Source organism: Mesoplodon bidens (genome assembly GCF_964165515.1).
Source record: "Mesoplodon bidens genome assembly, chromosome: 3".
Classification (NCBI taxonomy): Eukaryota; Metazoa; Chordata; class Mammalia; order Artiodactyla; family Ziphiidae; genus Mesoplodon; species Mesoplodon bidens.
The window spans coordinates 150,309,084-150,327,206 of NC_138178.1; the positions used below are offsets into that span (position 1 = coordinate 150,309,084).

General features: G+C 55.0%; 1 protein-coding gene across 2 annotated transcripts; it reads left to right on the forward strand.

The window, feature by feature from the left end:
• On the forward strand, positions 1–17,783 carry VSX2 (visual system homeobox 2; the record flags this gene model as incomplete). 2 transcript variants are annotated; one of them, XM_081228934.1, is made up of 5 exons in its annotated part: positions 1–370; positions 1,671–1,755; positions 5,629–5,752; positions 16,444–16,624; positions 17,401–17,783. In XM_081228934.1, the coding sequence occupies 5 exons, from the start codon at positions 1–3 to the stop codon at positions 17,781–17,783; spliced, it is 1,143 nt and encodes a 380-aa protein (XP_081085060.1). The 2 variants fall into 2 exon arrangements, with proteins under 2 accessions (XP_081085060.1, XP_081085061.1); XM_081228935.1 differs by having other exon boundaries at positions 17,458–17,783.
• Between the last annotated feature and the right edge of the window lie 340 nt (positions 17,784–18,123).

Genomic DNA, 18,123 nt, shown 5'->3' on the forward strand with positions numbered 1-18,123 from the left:
ATGACGGGGAAAGCCGGGGAAGCGCTGAGCAAGCCCAAAGCCGAGACAGTGGCCAAGAGTACCTCGGGGGGCGCCCCGGGCAGGTGCACCGGGTTTGGCATCCAGGAGATCCTGGGCTTGAACAAGGAGCCCCCCAGCTCCCACCCGCGGGCTGCCCTCGACGGTCTGGCCCCCGGGCACTTGCTGGCTGCGCGCTCCGTGCTCAGTCCCGCAGGAGTGGGCGGCATGGGGCTACTGGGGCCCGGGGGGCTCCCCGGTTTCTATGCACAGCCCACCTTCCTGGAAGTGCTGTCCGACCCGCAGAGCGTCCACTTGCAGCCGCTGGGCAGAGCGTCGGGGCCTCTGGACACCAGCCAGACGGCCAGCTCGGGTAGGTCAGGGCGAGGCTGTGTGGCTGCCTGACTGGGGTGAGAGCCGGGAACCCCACGCCGTCGACTCTCGCTTGCACCGCAAGGCCTCCTCCGGGCGCAAAAGTTCGTGCCAGGCCGAGAGGTCGCAGCGCGGTCCTGGAGCCGGCGCGCCCGGGGCGAGGGCTCGGAGGATGCTCCCGGCTGCGGCCGGGTTTTGGCCTCCGCGTTTCCGAAGCCCGAGCTGTGCTCCGGTCCCCTGGTCGGGCCGGCTCTGCCGCGGCGCCTGATTGGGGCCCCACTGGAAAGAAGGCTTAGGGTGTCGGAACGCGTGGGGCAGTCGGGGGTCCCCTTCCATTGCTCCACTTCGGCCCCGGCCTCTCGGAGGACCCGCGCTCCTAGAGCCCGATTCCGTTCCGGGCGTTGGCGGCCCGGGAAGCGGGTGCCAGCTTCGGGCCCCAGCCCTGGTGTCCAAAGTTGTCTTTTCCTTCCTCCTTTCCTCCGTTCCAAGCCTCCCGCACTGGTCAGCTGGGTTTTAATTTTCTCCTCACGAGCTTAGACAACCCGGCCACGGCGGCGGCCCAAGGGGTCTCAATCCGAGATGCCACCTAAGCGGCACGATATCTCGGATCCCGGCTCCTTGCGGGCTCGGGACCCCTGGACGACCCTGCCGCGCCCTACGCGGGCAGTTTTCCCGGCCGCACGTCTCCGCCAGCTCGGCCCTCCGGCTCTGGTTCGCGCTCTGCGATTTCCCCGATTTTCCGCTCTCGTTTAATTAATTTATTTTTATTTGGAGGGGTAACGAAAAGTGGTGCGTCGCAGTCTCTCCAGTCCTGAGGGGGGGCGCATGGTGCGGGCACTGGAAAGGGGGTTGTGCCCGGGAGCCCCCAGCCCTTCCCGGAGTCCAGGTCTCCACGCCCAGGCTCCGCTCCTGCGGGCCACCTTCCGAACCCCGGCGCCACGGCTGCTAGCGCAGGACAGGGCGCCGAGCCCGGGGCACAGCCGGGGGGCCCTGCGACCCGCGGAGGCTGTCGCGCTCCCCTGCTGTCCCTGCCCAGGCGTGTCTGGGCCTTTGCTTCTCAGAACGAAACAGAACGGAATGTGTTCACGACCTCCAGATTGCGGCGCCGGCGTGGGTAGAAACAGCCGTGGCTTAGGCATGGGGTAGACCTCGCGGAGGGCTCTCCGGGGAGACGGAGCAGGCCCGGCTGCTCCCGGAGGCCGCCGGGGGTGGGGCCCCCGCGGGTTTCGGGAGCCTGACGCGCCCGGGTGCTGCGGAGCGCGTCCCCCATTCTGCCGCACGTGCCTCCGCCCGCTTTTCAGATTCTGAAGATGTTTCCTCCAGCGACCGAAAAATGTCCAAATCGGCTTTAAACCAGACCAAGAAACGGAAGAAGCGGCGACACAGGTAAGGCCCCTGCAGCGTTTTCGGTCACCTTCCTGCTCACCTATCCCCTGCCGTCGTCCCCTGTTCGGGAGTAGGGTCGCTCGGACCCTAATTTCGCCGGCTCTAGATCTGAGGTCCGCTGCTGTGCCAGGACGGGGAGACCGGACGTTGTTTGGGGACATCCGCCCGGGGCCCTGGCGTCCGGCCGTGCCGGGTGAGGACCTTGATCGGCCGCCGGGGAAGCGGCACCGTTTCAGGCTTTCTCCTGCTTCTCTGGGAGAAAGGAAAGCCCCCAGCTAGGGCTAAACCCGAGCCAGAGAGGAGCTGACGGCCCCCAGGTGCCAGCCCTGCATCGGCACATTCGGAGAGCCACGCACACCTCCGGGCGGGCAGATCGGCTCTCCCCTCCCGCCGGAGCCGGTTCCTCTGCCCTCTGCCCCGGCCCCTATTCCTCTCCCGCCGTCCCTGTCAGCGCCGCCAACCCCCTATCTTTCTGCCCCCACCGTTCGCAAAATCTCGAGCGTGATACCCGCATGGATGGCAAATTTTCCTTTGGCTTCTGCTCCTCTGTGATCCGTAAGCCTCAGTTTCCTTGTCTGTAAAATGCCGAGAGAGGAGTGTGTGCACTGAAGGACCCCGCAAGCCCTCGCTGGAGTGGAGTGGGCTGCCTTGGAGGATACAGACTAAAGAGTGAGGGTTTTTTTGTTTTTGTTTTTCTTTAAATATTTTTAAAATAGACATTACTTGCACAAAGTTAAAATACAGTAGGTGCCGAAAGGTATATCCTGAAAAGTAATTCCCCACACCAGACCCGCATTCCCTTCCGCAGCCGCTACCAATTCCTTGTGCAAATGTATGAGGAGGTTTTCAACAAATAAAGGAGTCAGAACCAAAAATCGACCTGACTTCCTGCGGGTGCTGTTTGCCCCTGCGCTTACCCTGGCTCTGTTTTCCCAGATCTCTCTCCGCCCAGTGCGGATGGAGCGCCCGCAGGGTTCCCGATCGCTGGGTGGACGTTTCCCCCTGGGGTGCTCTCCACCTCATCCTCTTCGCCCCAATTTGTTCTCAGCCTCTTTGCACCCTTTCTCTGGGTGCTTTTCTGCGTTCCTCTCTTCCTTCACCCCCGGAAATGACCCCCACGTTTTAAAACGGCTCTTCCTCACCTCTCAGGCCCTAACAGGTTCTGGCTTGAATGAGGGTGAACTTTGACTTGGTTTCTTGGTGACCTCGGTTTGTTCCCTTCAGGCGGCTGTTTGTTTTTGTTTTGTATTGTTTTGTTTTGTTTTATTGTAAACGGAAACGTTGTTTTTAGTCCTGATCCTGGGTCACTTTTTACATTCATCCGTCCAGCAAATATTCATTAAAACACCTCCGATGCATCCATATCATGCTGGTGGCAGGGTGGGGGTAATCCTGTCAGCCTCTGGAGCCTGGACAGGGACCTCCAGCAGGGACAGGGACCCGGAGGGCAGGTTGGAGTCTGGCTGAAGGGCTTCTGTGCTGCTGACCGAATAGGGGTGGGGGAGGGATTCCCACAGCAAGGAGAGCCCCGAACAAAGCACCCCCAGGAGCAGTGCTTCTGCATGGGGGCATCTCCTTGTGCAGCAGTTGGAGCTGACTGACCCACGGCCGAAAGTCCATGCTTAAGTTTTCTAACCCTCTATCCTCACCTGATACCCTCTCCACCAGGGAAAATTTGGGTGCTTTGGAGGGTTCCCAGGGAGACAGGACAACAGCCCTAGGTTTCGGGCTATTTCTGGTACACGAAGGGAACAGATTATTGGAGAGAGGAGAATGGCTGGTGCAATTTTTAATTATTAAAAACTGTGTTTTCCTGAGCGTCTCTCATTTGGGGAGTTCAGGTAAGAGACCCTGGAATATGGTGATGAGAGGCAAGCATCTCTTGATCACCCAGAAACACATGGGGCTTAGCAGGGGTTAGAGAGGGGAGTGGGGATGGAGCAGCAGCCTTCGGAGTCTCTCAGATTTTGCTCTTCCCTTTTCCTGGAAGGCTCAGCTCTGGTAGACTGGTTACAATGGGAAACTGAAGGGTCTGGGGTTCTGCGTAAAGCCAGGAGCAGGGTTTGGGTCACGTTGTACGGGGCGCAGGGAGACTCCCTGAAGGGCACATCAGCATAAACACGTGGATTAGCTCTGAGGCAGGAATGAGGGGAAGTCTGCGGGATTTGAGGCATTGTTTCATTTTGTTTCTCTCTTAATTCCTTTCTTTTTTGCTTTGTTTTTTGTCTGTTTTTTTGTTGTTTGTTTTGGGTTTTTTGTTTGTTTTTAATGAGAGCTCTCCCAAGCAGAGGCTGGCACTTGAATGGTTCTGAATGACCTGTCATCACCTTTCCTCTTTGGCTTTGGCCACGCCCCAATAGCTGTGTGCCTCAGTTTTCCTAGTTTTGAAAAAGACTTGCATGTTTTGATTGTTTATTTTGACTGTCTGTTCAGGGACCCTTCAGTAAGTGGCAGGAGAGGAATAGAAAGCAGCAGATCTTCAAATTCTGAAGAATTAACTTTCTGTATACATAAGCATTCTGTTCCTCCCAGGAGGATAGGAGAAACAATTTAGAATCAAACCAGTCATTTTCTATAAAGAGCAGAATCTTTCTTTCTCACACATCCCCCGCATCATCCTCCAAGACGTTAAAGCCAACACCAGCACAAGGAGTATACGGGGCTGACATTTGTACTTTTTCCTTGTGTTGGGTGAGGCGAGGTCGGCAGCGAGGGATTTTAAACCACACGCCCCCCCATGCTGGTTCCAGGGTCCAAATCCCGGAGGCTCAAGCAGGGAATATACCATTGTACAAGTGGAGTCTGCGAAAAAATCTGGACTATATTGCTCCCCAGCTTGTTGAGGAGGGTGCAGGATAAAGGTCACCTAGAACCTGGTGAAATTCAGGTCTGGAAAAAGAATTTGTGTCTGTAAGTGGGTGAGTAGTGTATTTATTCAAGAAAGGGGGATATGAACCCCCTAATATTGGAGGTAAAACATTGTATGTACTGGAGCATATCCATTTGCTAGGGTGAGAGGATGTGGCTTTTTACTGGATTCTTAAAGCAGTTTATGACTCAAAATAGGTCAATGTGAACCGCTCTGTGGGCACTGGGGGAGTGTGTGGGAAGGCGCTCTTGGGATGACCTGAATGAAACTCCCCTGAATGGGGCTCCCGCTGGGTGAGTGGCTGAGCCTGTGTGTGGGATGGCGGGGAGGTGACCCTTGTCTTCTGGGCCCAGGAAGGGACAGAGCGCCCCCTTCCCCATCTCCCTGCCCCCAAGACTCCGCGGGCGGCTCTAAGGAGCCTTTAGGTCTGGGCAGGTGAGGAGGGCGGGCGTGCTGAGCTAGGGTGAGGGGCTGCTAGAATCAGTTAGTTCTCTGCTGTACAGACGCTGGGGCTGGGGCAGCTGCTGCATTTGACCTTGTGGTGAGTCTTTGAACTCTGAGTACAATGTAAAAGATCAACTCTCCTGTCTGTGAGAGGAGCCCAGGAAGCTGGTCCCGATGAGGCTGAGGCACTTATTTACCTGGTGAGCCCTCCACGCTGTGCCTGGAAGAAGAGGGGCTTTCTGCAGTTTTCTAAAATTTGTGTCTTAACACCCTTTCCCCCCAGGCACTTCCAGGAAGATTCCCAGTATAAAATGTCACTGAGGGCTGAAATAATACTCCTCACCACCAGAAGGGCAGTGTGGGCCCTCAGACTTGAATGAAGAAGAGTTCAGAGGATGGGGTGGGGGGTGGGGGGGCAGGGAGCAAGGTTGCCTCCCATTGTGCTGGCCAAGCCTGGGTTTGGGATCTGTCCAGGAGCCATGGGGGAGGGCCATTCTGTCCTCTCTGGGACAGCTTTTTCCATTTTGGGGGTCCTGACTGACTTTTTTTGCCCCCCTCAGGACAATCTTTACCTCCTACCAGCTAGAGGAGCTGGAGAAGGCATTCAATGAGGCCCACTACCCAGACGTCTATGCCCGGGAGATGTTGGCCATGAAAACAGAGCTCCCCGAAGACAGGATACAGGTAACAGCTCTGAGTCCCTGTCTCACACTTTCCTTACCCTCAGGGACATCGACTGCCCCAGGCTCCCAGACACCCATCTCCCACCCCGCAGCAGAGTGTGTGCTTGTCTGTAATCATGTCCTCATGCACAGCAGTTCATTTAAGCAGGCAGGTGTTTGCTGAATACCTACCATGTGAGATGGGCACTGCTGGGGGAACAAGAGACTTAGCAGAGGAGGCGAGGCCTGCTGCTGCACTGTGGGCTTCCTGAGGAGTATGTGAGACAAACCATGCGCCTGGAGGTGGCCCCAGGCCTCTCTGGGTGCCTGGGGGTGGGGGAGCATCTGTCTCCCTTCCTTCCACTGCTTCCCGGTTGGGAAGAGGTTGCCCCCTCCCTTCCTATCTACTCCCCACCACCTCCATCTACCTGAGCCTCCTTCCTCCTCACAACCCAACAGCTGGCCCTGCCCAGGGCTGCTGCTCCTTGACTTCTCCCAGATCTGGCCCACGATGTGCTCATTAAGCCCCTCCCCCTCACTGGAGAGTTTTGTGGCAGAACCAGCCCTGACCTGGACTGGGCTGTCCTCAGCTCTGCTGGGCGCCCAGCCTCCTTTCATCAGTGTCAGGATCCTCCCAAGTCCAGGACGCCCCTCGCTGGGCAGGAGTGGGCCACTTAATCATTTCTTTGGGAGGAGATGAAGTCTGATGATTCTCCAGACAGGGCCTCCAAGAGCAGGAAGAAGTGATGTGGTGGAGGAACACTTCCAGAAGCTTTGGGGTTGCCTTAGTTGGATCAAGACCTTTAATCAAAGCTGCTCCTATCGGGACACCTGAGTGGCCCGGAGTAGTTGATGGCCCAGGCTGGAAAAGGGTGGAAAGGGTCCCGACTTCCTGAAACCCCGTCTGCTCCGAATCTCCTCCTCCTTTGTGTCTCCACGAGTGATGGGAGTTGGGGCGGGTAGGGGACAAGTCCAGAGGAACCAAATTAGGCGTGTAGGTTCCTTGCGCTCCCTCACTGGAGAACCAGAGAATGGGAAACGAGGCGTGAGCTGCTTTTCCAGAAGAGCCTGCCTCTCCGCTGGAAGTCTATGGGGAATTTCAGCCAATGGCTTTAGACAGTGACACTAACAATAAGCTCAATTATTCATAAGCAGATTATCTGTTTGGCGCATTATCCATGGTGGCCTGGATCCATCATCCCCCCCAGCTGAGTTCCAGTGGGAACAGGCTGGGTGTTGCTTCTGGATCTTGTGTGTGTGTGTGTGGTCATGACGAGCAGTGGGGGTGGGGTGAGACTGCCCAATTTCCCCGTTGGTTGGTCCCACATTTGTGCTACTGACCAGTAGGAAAGAACAGCCTGTCTCTTGCGGTGGCTTGTCCTGAAATCCCTTTGGCTGTGGTAGTGGTGGTGGGTGGGAGTGTCTGAAAGATCTGGGGAAGCTCGCCCTCGCCCTCGGCTGTCACTGCATTGCTGTAAATGCCCAGCCGGCAGACTCTAGGCTTTTTAAAATCACTGGGGGCGTTGTCTACAGGGTGGTGTCTGAAGCCACCAGAACCAGCATGGACGAGCCAAGAGTGTGGAGTACATTGATTCCCTGGATTTTGAGGACTGGCTGTGGAATTTGCGGTTATGGGAGAACCAAGGCAAGGATCTCTCCAGCTCTTCCAGCACTGCCTGGTTCTTTGGCTAAATGATGCTCCCAGAAAGTGTTTGTGAGTTGTCAAATAGCCGTGCCCCCAAGTGTTTTACCAAGTGGCCTGGGAAAGGTCTTAACATCTATCGGTGACAGTCACAGCTTTATCCCACAGAGCAGTTCCCATGTGCCCAGTGTTCTAACTATGGGACATGCACAGGAGAGGCAGGGTGGTGCAGTGGTTAGGGACACCAACTCTGGAACCAGACTGTCCTGGCCTCACCAGTTACCAGCTGAGTGACTGTGGACAAGTTACTTCCAGCCCAAGCTTCCCATTGCTCATCTGTAAAATGGGGATGACAGTGGCAGCTGCAGGTGTGATGAGCCATGTGTGTGGCGTGTTCCAGTGGGTCCGGCATGGGCCCAGCTCACTTGGTTTGAGCTCTGATCTCATTAAATCCTGGCGACAGCCTGTGGGGGAGAGAACATTAGCCTCCTTTTATAACTGAGGAAAGTGAGGCCCAACAACTGCCCAAGGCCAGACAGCTAGTAAGTGGGGGGATACAAGGACCCACCTAAGGTCCCTTTAGGCTGTACCTAAAGCCCACTCATTCACCACCTGCCTCTTGGGTTTGAAGCCTTTGCTTTGGCTTGAAGCTGGAGGAACAGAGATGATTTGATGTCAGGTGGGAGGCCTGTATCAAATCTTCTTTATTAAAAAACCCCCGATATTCATTGAGTACCAGGTACTGTTCTAAAAACCCCAAAAACTCACTCATAAAAAAATTATTTTTTGAATGGGCGAATTCAGGTACATGAGTTCAAAAGGGTGAAATGTGGGTCACCCTTGCCACCGTACACCAGCAGTCCCTCCAGGGGTTACCAGTTTCCTTTGGTTCCTTCCAGAGGTAGTTTATGTATATTCTTTAAAAAAAATTTTTTTTTATTGGAGTATAATTGCTCTACAATGTTGTGTTAGTTTCTGTATTCTATTCCCAAAGGATCCTCAGAATGCCCGATGGACTAGGTACTATTACTATTCCCACTTTACAGGTGGGGAACCTGAGGCCCAGAGTTCAGACCTGAGTCCCTTTAGACTCCAGAACACTTACTTCACTACACTGCCACCCTTCCTCCTCATTTCCTCTCAGCATGTTGGTTTAGTGGAACCAGTGCATCTAAGGATGGACCCTACCACTCAGAGCCAGTCCCCTCCCCTCCCCCAGCTTTCAGGCCTTTGTCTATGTGTTGAGGCTTAAGGGGAAGGGCAGTTATTAGAGGCTCCAAGTCTGAAGTTAGACATTCTCAGGTGGAATGGAAAGGTTATTGGACTGGATATCCAGTCAGGGACCCAGATCTTAGTCCTGGCTCTGACAACCCACCAGGCATGGCAGAGGCCAAGCCATCTGTAAAGGGAAGAGGGGGAATCCCTCCCAGAGAGCAGCCTCCTCAGAATCACCTCTCTCACTGGGCCCCTGGGCTGCCATGGGTGTAATGGAGGAGTGGGACAGCCCCAGGTGGACAGCTGGGACACACACTTCTGCTGGGGCAACCCAAGTAAGCCCCTGGATGTGTCTGAGACCTACTGTCCAATGTCTAACGAGAACACAGTGTAGATGTGAAAAGTCAGACACACCTCCTTCTAATCTTTGTTTCACTGCCAGCAAATCAAACTCTGAGCGTCAGATTACTCATTTGTGAACTAATAATAACAAAAATTATCTAAAATAATTTAACAAAAGTATTGTTATTGGCATTATCAGTACATAGCATTGTCCCAGATATTAAGTGCTTTCCATGCCCTTTTTCATTACATCCTCACAAAAGCTAGATGAGTTAGATGCTATTCTTATCACCATTTTCTGGATGAGGAAACTGAAGGGCTGAGAGGTGAAGTAAGTGGTGGACTGGGATTCAAACCCGGTACTCAAGTACTATCTCAGGAGAGCAAACGAGGGAAACGGGAGCACCCATCTACAGAAACTGGAATAATTAATGCAAATTGCAGCGATGAGAGACCAGCCCCCTCAGTAGTGGCGATTCCCTCTGCCTTTGTGCTTTGAGGGCAAGCACTTCCTCCCTCTATATCTCTCTGGGTTGGAGTGTGAAGGGATAAGGTGCATTGCTGGGGGAAGAAGAGATTTCCAGTCTTCATATCAGACTCAGACACGAAGTCCTTTGTGTGTCTCTGAGAAATGCTAGGATATGGCATTCTGGAAGCCCCTGCCGGATGTCAGCCCTGGGGAAGAGGAAATGGATTTCCAGATTGACTTTATTTCCTCTGTGTGGTCACTCATTCTCAGAGTTGTAAGATAGGAGAATATTAAGATATTCACTTATGTGTTTACTGTATTTTTTTCTGACAAGAGTTGTATTTATTTTAAATGCCTCCATTGCAGAGATATGGATGCGCAAAGTGAACAGAGACATCTCACCTCCACTTTTAGCAGCCTGGTGTGTTTGGAAGGATGATATTTGGATTCTCTGACTAGCACTGTTCCATTCTGCCTCTTTTACAATGGTCCCCTCCCAAGGGTAGGGGACAAAGTTTTAGGGGATTATATTCCAGAAGTTAGAAGATAGCTGCCTGGATGGGAAAGGGTTTCCGTGTGTCTCAGCCCGGGACGTTTATGAGATCACAGGACAGCTTTTTTAAATTACCCGTCCCAGCCCCCCACACCTAGCAATGCTAGGTTTGGTTTGATGTGGAGCCTGTACGTTTTTAAAGCTCTCCAGGTGATTGTGTGTAGCCAGTGTAAAAATGCTGGGTCAAGGGCTTCCCTGGTGGCGCGGTGGTTGAGAGTCCGCCTGCCGATGCAGGGGACACGGGTTCGTGCCCCGGTCCGGGAAGATCCCACATTGCCGCGGAGCGGCTGAGCCCGTGAGCCATGGCCGCTGAGCCTGCGCGTCCGGAGCCTGTGTTCCGCAACGGGAGAGGCCACAACAGTGAGAGGCCCGCGTACTGCAAAAAAAAAAAAAAAAAAAAAAAAAAAAATGCTGGGTCAGAGGCTCAGGAAAAGAGTTTCTGTGTTTTAAGTGGGTTAATATGAGTGGAAGAAAGTGGAGTACTGGGTAACCTGGTGGGATGACCTGTCCAGAGGTGCAGGGAAGGATGATGCATGGGGCTGCCAGGAAACATGGGCAGAGCTGCCCCCTAGTGGACATCAGGGGCTACAGCAAGGCCAGGCTTCTCTGGGCCTGAAGCTGGGACTGGAAGGGGTGTGCTGAAATATGCTGTCAGAAGTGCTGAGTGGATGTGGAGTATGAGGTCGTTAATTCACGCCAGCAATGAGCCCAGATTAATCAGCTTCCAGTCAGAGAGGAGAGAAGCTAAGCGAATATGATGGAAAGTGCCACATGGCCAAAAAAGCGGGCCCAATAGCCTGGGGCAAGATTGGAGGGCAGGGCCTGGGGTAGCCAAGGGGCCAGAAGTTGCAGAACATCTATCATGCAAGATGTCTCCTTTAGTGGGGTGATCCTGGAGGGACTGCAGAGGGAAGGAGGCCTGGGCACATAGTCCTGGGGGGATACAAGGCTGGGAACTTGTGAATACAAGAGAAGCCCTGGTTACCCACAAAGGGAGAGAGACAGCTGACAGTGCTGCCTGCCGGCTTGATGGGTGCCCTGTGGCAGAAGAGCATCCCTTTGGCAAGAAGCCCTTTCCTGGGTCCAGTCCATCCTTGGAGGCACGAGCTCTTGGGACCCTCTCTGCCAGGTGTGGAGGCACCTGTCAGACCAGCTGTCGACAGCCAGAAGCCTCCTATCTGGGCTCTCTGAGTGCTGCTGGGCACCACCTGTGAAGGGAAGTGCACCAGGAAACCCAGGCTCTTTCCTGAGCTAGAAGATCTTCCCCCTCTCCTTTCCCTGGGACTACCAAGTTGGTGACCCTTGATGTCCCTTGTAGGCCGCTTCTCAGGCACTTGGAGGCCCTGAAGTGGAAGGCAGGGCTCTGGTCCTTGCTGGGGCCTGCACGCAGGCTCTCCTGAAGAGTTGCGGACCCGACTTCCTTGAGAGTGGAGCAGTGTCTTCCAGAAAGTGCGCAGTCAGGAGAGTGAGAGAGAGATTGAAGGAGTATTGTGGGCTTGCCAGAACCAAGAGACCAAGCAGGAAAGGGGGCCTAAATGCTGAAAAGGCATGTCAAAGGTGGGAGATGGGAGGACCCGGCTTTATGGGAAAAGTGTCACCGAGCATTGGCTTGAAAGTAAATCCTCATCTCGTAGCACATTTGTCCCCAGAATTCGCCCAACATCAAGCCAACGTTTTTCAGTTCTTACAACATGCCAGGCACTTCCCATGCACTATTCTGTTGAATTTTTACAACAGACCTGCAAGGAAGTGGTATCATAGGGCAGATGAAGAATTGGAAGCTCAGAAAGGTTAAGAAATGCACCCAAAGTCACAAAGGCAGTTGGAGATAGAGCAGGGGTCTCCAACCTAGGTCTTCTAGCTCCTGATCATAGCCAGCTGCATGGGTGGTCTCTTGCACTTGAGCCTCAAGGGTCTGGGAAACATTAGAAATGCGGGAGAGTTGCAGGGGCATCTGTTTGGCCCCTAGAGGGGAAACTCGAGGCTATCTGTATTAAAATCTTACAGCCTGAAGGTTAGCTCTGTCCCCGCATCACACCTCCTGGAGTTGTTATTATTATTATTTCTCAGACCAGCTTTGCTGCAGAGCACGTGGAGGGGCCAGAAGGGCAGGTAATGCCATTGATTAACCTGACCCCTGCACAGACTCCCACTGACTTTCTGTGCCTCCACTGAAATAATAATAAGTGGCTTTTATTGAGCAACTTCTGTGTGACAAACACTGATTTTAGGCACTTTCACTTATTTCATTAATCCCTGAAACAACCCAGAAAAGTAGGTATTCTTTTTTTTTTTTTTTTTGGTATTCTTATTTTATGCTTGAAGGGACTGAGACCGAGAGAGAGCAAGTAACTTGCCCAGGATCACACAGCAATTTTTGCCACAGTTGGGAATTCCAGTTCAGGACTGGCTGCTTTCAGTTCTTGTTGCAAATGTTTAAGTTCTGCACGCATGCTGGTTGCTTCGAGGAAGGGAAGAGAAAGGCAAATATGAAGAGTGGTTAGGGTTAATTCTAATTCCTTGTCCTCTTCCCTCCAAGGCACCAGTGCCACAGCTTCCCTACCAGCTGTCCTACAAAGAAATTCTTTTGGCTGTCCAGGTTTCCTCCATAAACTGGAGCAGCATCTGGTCTTCAAAGAGCCAGGCATTCCAGGAGCCCATAACCAAGGGTCTGGATGACTCCCGGTTTGAGCGACCAGCTGGCACCAACTCCCCTTGGAGCATCTGTGGGCAAAGTCTGATCTGCAGACCAGTTATTCATTTGTCCAAATTAGGAGACTGAGGAAAACGGTTCTGTTTACAGGCACCGGAGATGATCTGAATCCCAAGTCTGCACCCCCTTCTTCAGTGTTCCAAGAAAGATGCTCTTTCCATCTGAGAGCCCTGCCCCCCTCTCAAGCTCATGGAATCCTGGGGAAGCCAGGGCAATGCACCTTTCCAGGCATCCACACTTGGGGGGGCGGGGGGAGTGGGAGTGGTAGTGAGCATCTCTGCTTTTGTTAACTCCACAATCCCTTCCCCAGAAAACCTGATTCTACTTATTTTTATTTATTTATTTTTTTGCTGTGCCATGCAGTATGTGGGATCTTAGTTCCCCGATCAGGGCTCGAACCCTCGCCCCCTGCACTGGGAGCTCGGAGTCTTAACCACTGGACCGCCAGGGAAGTCCCCAGAATACCTGACTCTAAACCGTACTGAAAACAGACACTTCTTTCATCAGTTTGTCAACAGAGCTCATTCTTGGCAAAAACCAGATCTGACCTCCTGCTCTTTATTTGTCCCTTATGAATATGTGTATGTTTTGCTGCAGAAATCAAAGCTGGTTTGACTATGGGTACATAGCAGTAGTACACTGCTGCTGCTGCAGGATGTTACATAACATGTAGTATATGCATCACATATTTTTTCTAAAATCCAAAACATTCTGGAATCTGGTCCCAGTGGGTTCCAGTTAAGGGCTTGTGGTCTTGTTTTGTAATCCACCGTATTCAAGCAGGAAGGTCATCTCCTGCCCAGGAGGCAGATGGCTTACTTAGATTCATAAAGATAGCCTTCCCAACCCTCTGTGGTCAGACTTGGAATTCCATCTTGGAATTCCATCGCCAAGGGGTTCATTCTTTGCTGTCTTCTCTGTGAGGTGGATGAAACCAGAAGTCACTTACACCTTCCTGTGGCTTAGTCCTTTTAGATTTTTCCTCTGTGCAAAAAAGCTTGAGACGAGTACTTGTAGAGGACGACTAAGTGCTAATGGGAAGGAAGATAGAACAGGACAGAGGTCTCAGACAAACTTCAGGCTTTGGGTAGGGCAGAGGGCCTGCGGGACAGACAGGGCCGCAGGGGAGAGATCTAAACACACCGCAGAGCCAGGCCAGGCCGATGGCCGAGTGAGCCGGAACTCGCATGACGCTCCGCTTTCCGCTCTTTAGTGCACGGAGCGCAGCCATCTAGTAGCCTTCAAATTACATAAACCCGTTCCTTGGCCAGGTTCGCTGAGTGCGGTCTGGGTCTAGACCAGAGGGAGGCCTTGCATTAGCTCCGCAGCTCTCCAGCAGGGACGGCAGGTGCTAAACCCGGTGGTGGCAACGGTGAGGCTCACCAGAGGCGGCGCCGCCCAGGGAGGGACGAGCGATCGTTTTCTAAGAGCGCGGGCGCGGGTCAGTGTGAGGATTGAGAGGCCCGGGGAATCTGAGGCCGCGTCTCTCCCATTTTTAGAGGTTCCTAGTTATTTACAAATGAAGAAATGCCAAAACAGGTTACACACATTTGGGTCAACTTAAAGGTGTGCGAGGACCGTGCGGTCTGGAAGCAGCTCCGCAGAAAGTCTGCGACCACGGGGCTCTGGGCGCCTTGGGGGTGCGGCCGGGGCGCCCCCTGCTGGATGTGGCCGGCCGCGCTCCACTGCAGACTCGGGGCTGTCGGGAGCTGCCAAGGAGCTCACTCCGCCACCTGGCGGCGGAGGCGGGAACCGCAGGGGCGCGCGGACTCCGAGCCCCCGCCGAGGCCTCCCCGCGGCCGAGGCAGCAAAGGGTTAAGCTGTCAGCGGCGCGATGTTAAACAGGTGTCAAAGGCTCCCCATATATCTGCAGATTGAAATCAAATTCTTTGCCGTATAAAAAGATAAATTACCCAGGCGCTGCCGCGCGTCCCACTCATCACGCCAGCGCCAGACGGCAAGCAATTTTTTTTTTTTAATGTGCTAACGACCTAATCAAGCAATCAAGTCGGAGAAGATTGCAGAGTGACCGGGGCAGCCATCTGCCGGCGAGCCCCGCATTCATTTCCCGCGCCCTCGCGTGGGGAGCGGGCCGGGGAGGGAGCTGCCGTGGGGGAAGAGGGGAAAAAATCCTAAACAAATTAACACCCAATTTTCCCTGTCTAATTAGTTAAATGAGAAGTGTTTGGGGTCCCCCGGGGAGGGGGAGCGGCTTGCGGCGCGGCTCGCTCTGCCTCCCCAGCATTAATTAGTGCGGGTCAATGCCGCGGCTCCCGAGAGAGCAGCCACTTTAATTTCCCGTGATATTTCAGTGCTTGAGGCCCATCGATTCAAACAGAAATTAACTTATTTTTCAATCAGCCCAGGGCTGCCCCTGGGGGTGACTCTTCTTTTGCCGCCTCCTGAATAGAGCTGGAGCAATTTTTCATCAAAAGCTGAAACCTCCGCCTCCGGGGGCGGGGGAGAGGGCCCGGAGGGAAGGGCGGGGACCTGGCCGAGGTGAGGGAATGGAAATCGCCCAGGAAACTAATAGATTTTCCCCGAACCCGCCTCTGCCCTCCCTCCATCCCCCCACTTCCCGGGGCGCTTGGGTGGCTCGCCGCCGCCGGGGTCAGGGCCTGGAGGGGCTGTGAGGGGACCAGAGGGGGCTGGCGGGCCTGGGTCCTTCCAGAGACCCCCGGTCTGCCGCGGGCCTCTCACCTGCTTGAGGGACAGTGCAGCTGTCCCTGGCTCTGGCTCCTGTCAGCTGCAGGAAGCCTCAGGAAAAATGTTTGGGGGGACCAAGAAATTCCGCCCTCCTCCATGCGTGAAAGGGACCCTGGGATCTCCTCCCAAAACCAGGCTGGAGTGTTGCCGATACCCCCAGCCCACCCCATGCTCTTTCAGACCCCGCACCAGTCAGCTTTGGGGCCAGAGGAGCATGCCCTAGAGTGTCCCCCACCGAACTCTCCTACGTCCCTACCTTCACATGCTCCTCACACCAGAAGGATTTTGTCTTCCTTCCTTGACTGAAGGATGGCTGCCCAGCTCCCCCAAATGTCATTCAGAGTTAGGTCCACAATTGTGCACAGTGGGTGAATGGAGGACACCATGGCGGGGCAGGACTTGGCCAGGACAGGGCAGAGAAGGGAGGCTGACTCAGGCCTCTTGGGAGTGTCCCCTGCCCTGCTTTGCAGCCGTTCCCAGGCTTCCTGACACCTGGATGAAAAGCCCTGTGCTGCCTGAGTCCACACTGACCTCGCCTGCCCTGCCGGGACTGCGCTGGCCTCTGCAGTTCTGGTGGAGACAGAGCCCTGAACCAAAGGCGCTGGAAAGGACTTTGTCCTCTACCAGCCAGAAAAGGGATTCTGTTTGTATGCTGGAGGTGTGAACACTTGCAAGAGAGCTATGAGGGTCGGGCTTCTCGGCTGCAAACTGAGGACCACATGGGGAACTGCCCATCTTCTAGACCCTGTCCAGGAGGTGTCCCTACTCCATCACCTTAAACTGCTTTGGTTAAAAAAAAAAAAAAAAAAAAAAAAAAGACCATTTTGCCCATCATGTTCTCACAGGACTTGTATCTCATTCTGGACACCTTAAGCTTGGAGGAACCCCAGGGGTATTTCGGGGTAGGTGAGCTTAAGTAAGGATGCCCTGCTGGAGGAAGCGAAGTCACAGGGGAACGGGGCCATTGGCAATCAAAGAGGCGGGTCCCTTAACTCCAGGCAGACACAGCGGGGTAGGGGCCTGGCCTCTGCCTGGTGGAGGACGCCCCTGACCTGTTCGTCTGCACTTAACAGGTCTGGTTCCAGAACCGAAGAGCTAAGTGGAGGAAGCGGGAGAAGTGCTGGGGCCGGAGCAGCGTCATGGCGGAGTACGGGCTCTACGGGGCCATGGTGCGCCACTCCATCCCCCTGCCGGAGTCCATCCTCAAGTCCGCCAAGGATGGCATCATGGACTCCTGCGCCCCGTGGCTGCTGGGTAAGAGCCTGCACTCTCCCTGGGGCCCTGCCCCTGTGGTGAGGGGAGCGGGCTCCCTGGAGGAGGGGACAGACAGAGCCCTGGAGCAGGGACGCCTGGCCACAACAGCCTGGCGGGAGAGAGGCCCTCCAAAGCCGGCCTCCCGGTCTCCCGTGGGGGCTCAGGGGGCAGGCTGCGCCCAGGGCTTGGTGTCTGTCCCTCGCACCCACCTACTGGGTGCGTAGGACTCTCATCCTGGACGGATCCCCCTGTGGGTTCTTTTGTCCTGTGAGCAGGGGGTGGCTATTGCCCCAGGGTGTGTATCCTCCTCTTCCCTTGGCTGGAGCTGGGGTTGTGGTGAATGAAACAGCCCCTCTTGGGGGTTGAGGGGACCACTAGGTCCCTTTGGCCACCATTCTGGCTTTGCCCAAAGGACTTCTTCCCCCTAAATCTCTCCACCTGCCATCCTCCCCCATCTGCCATCTGGACCTGTGTCTGACAGCAGCACCAGCTTATCTTGGAGTTCTGAGATCTGGAATCCCAAAAGGGAGGGCTCGGGGAGCAAGTGCTGTGCTTGGGAAGGGACAGACAGGACTCCCGGGGGCCAGGTGCCCAGGGACTTGGCTGGGAGAAGCCCTCTGCAGGCCTGGTGCCCCGCTGCTGGTCCGCAGCCTCATCCCCGGCCCCCCTCCCGCTGCCCCGGCCCCGACCCCTGGGACTCGCGTGACTGCGGTGTATGAAGTAAGGCTTTCTGCTCGTCCTTAATTCTGGCCTCTCTCTATCTTTGCCGTTTTCAGTTCAAGATGGCTTTCCCAGGCGCTTTTCTAAACCCGAATACCAACAATTCTTTTTAGGGATGCACAAAAAGTCGCTGGAGGCGGCAGCCGAGTCGGGGAGGAAGCCCGAGGCGGAGCGTCAGGCCCTGCCCAAGCTCGACAAGATAGAGCCGGAGGAGCGGGGTCCCGACGCCCCGGCCGCCATGTCCCAGGAGGAACTGAGGGAGAACAGCATCGCCGCGCTCCGAGCCAGAGCGCAGGAGCACAGCACCAAAGTGCTGGGGACTGTGTCCGGGCCCGACAGCCTAGCCCGGAACGGCGAGGAGCCGGAGCGGGAGGAGGCCCCGGACGAAGACAGGCCAGCGGAGAAGCTGAGTCCGCCGCAGCTCGAGGACATGGCTTAGGGCAAGGGCGCGCAGACACCGGAGCCCCGGACTCTGCTCGGGGCCTGTGGTGCTGGGAGGTGTTCTCAGAGGCGGGGCCCAGGCCGGCTTTCTGCCACCCTCCCCCACCTCACAGGCCCTCTGTGACCCCCAGGGGACTTCAGGCACAACTCAGTCCTGGCTGAGGCTTTGGGCCACGCTGAGACATCCCTACCTAGTCCTGACCTGGCCAGCACCCTCCTCCTCCAACTAACAGACCTGCCTCGGAAGCCTTCTTGCCGCCCCAGATCACCCCCTTAAGCTGCTTTCAACTCAGTCCTCTGGCGGCTCTCCGTGTCCGAATCCACCCCTTACTCTCTGT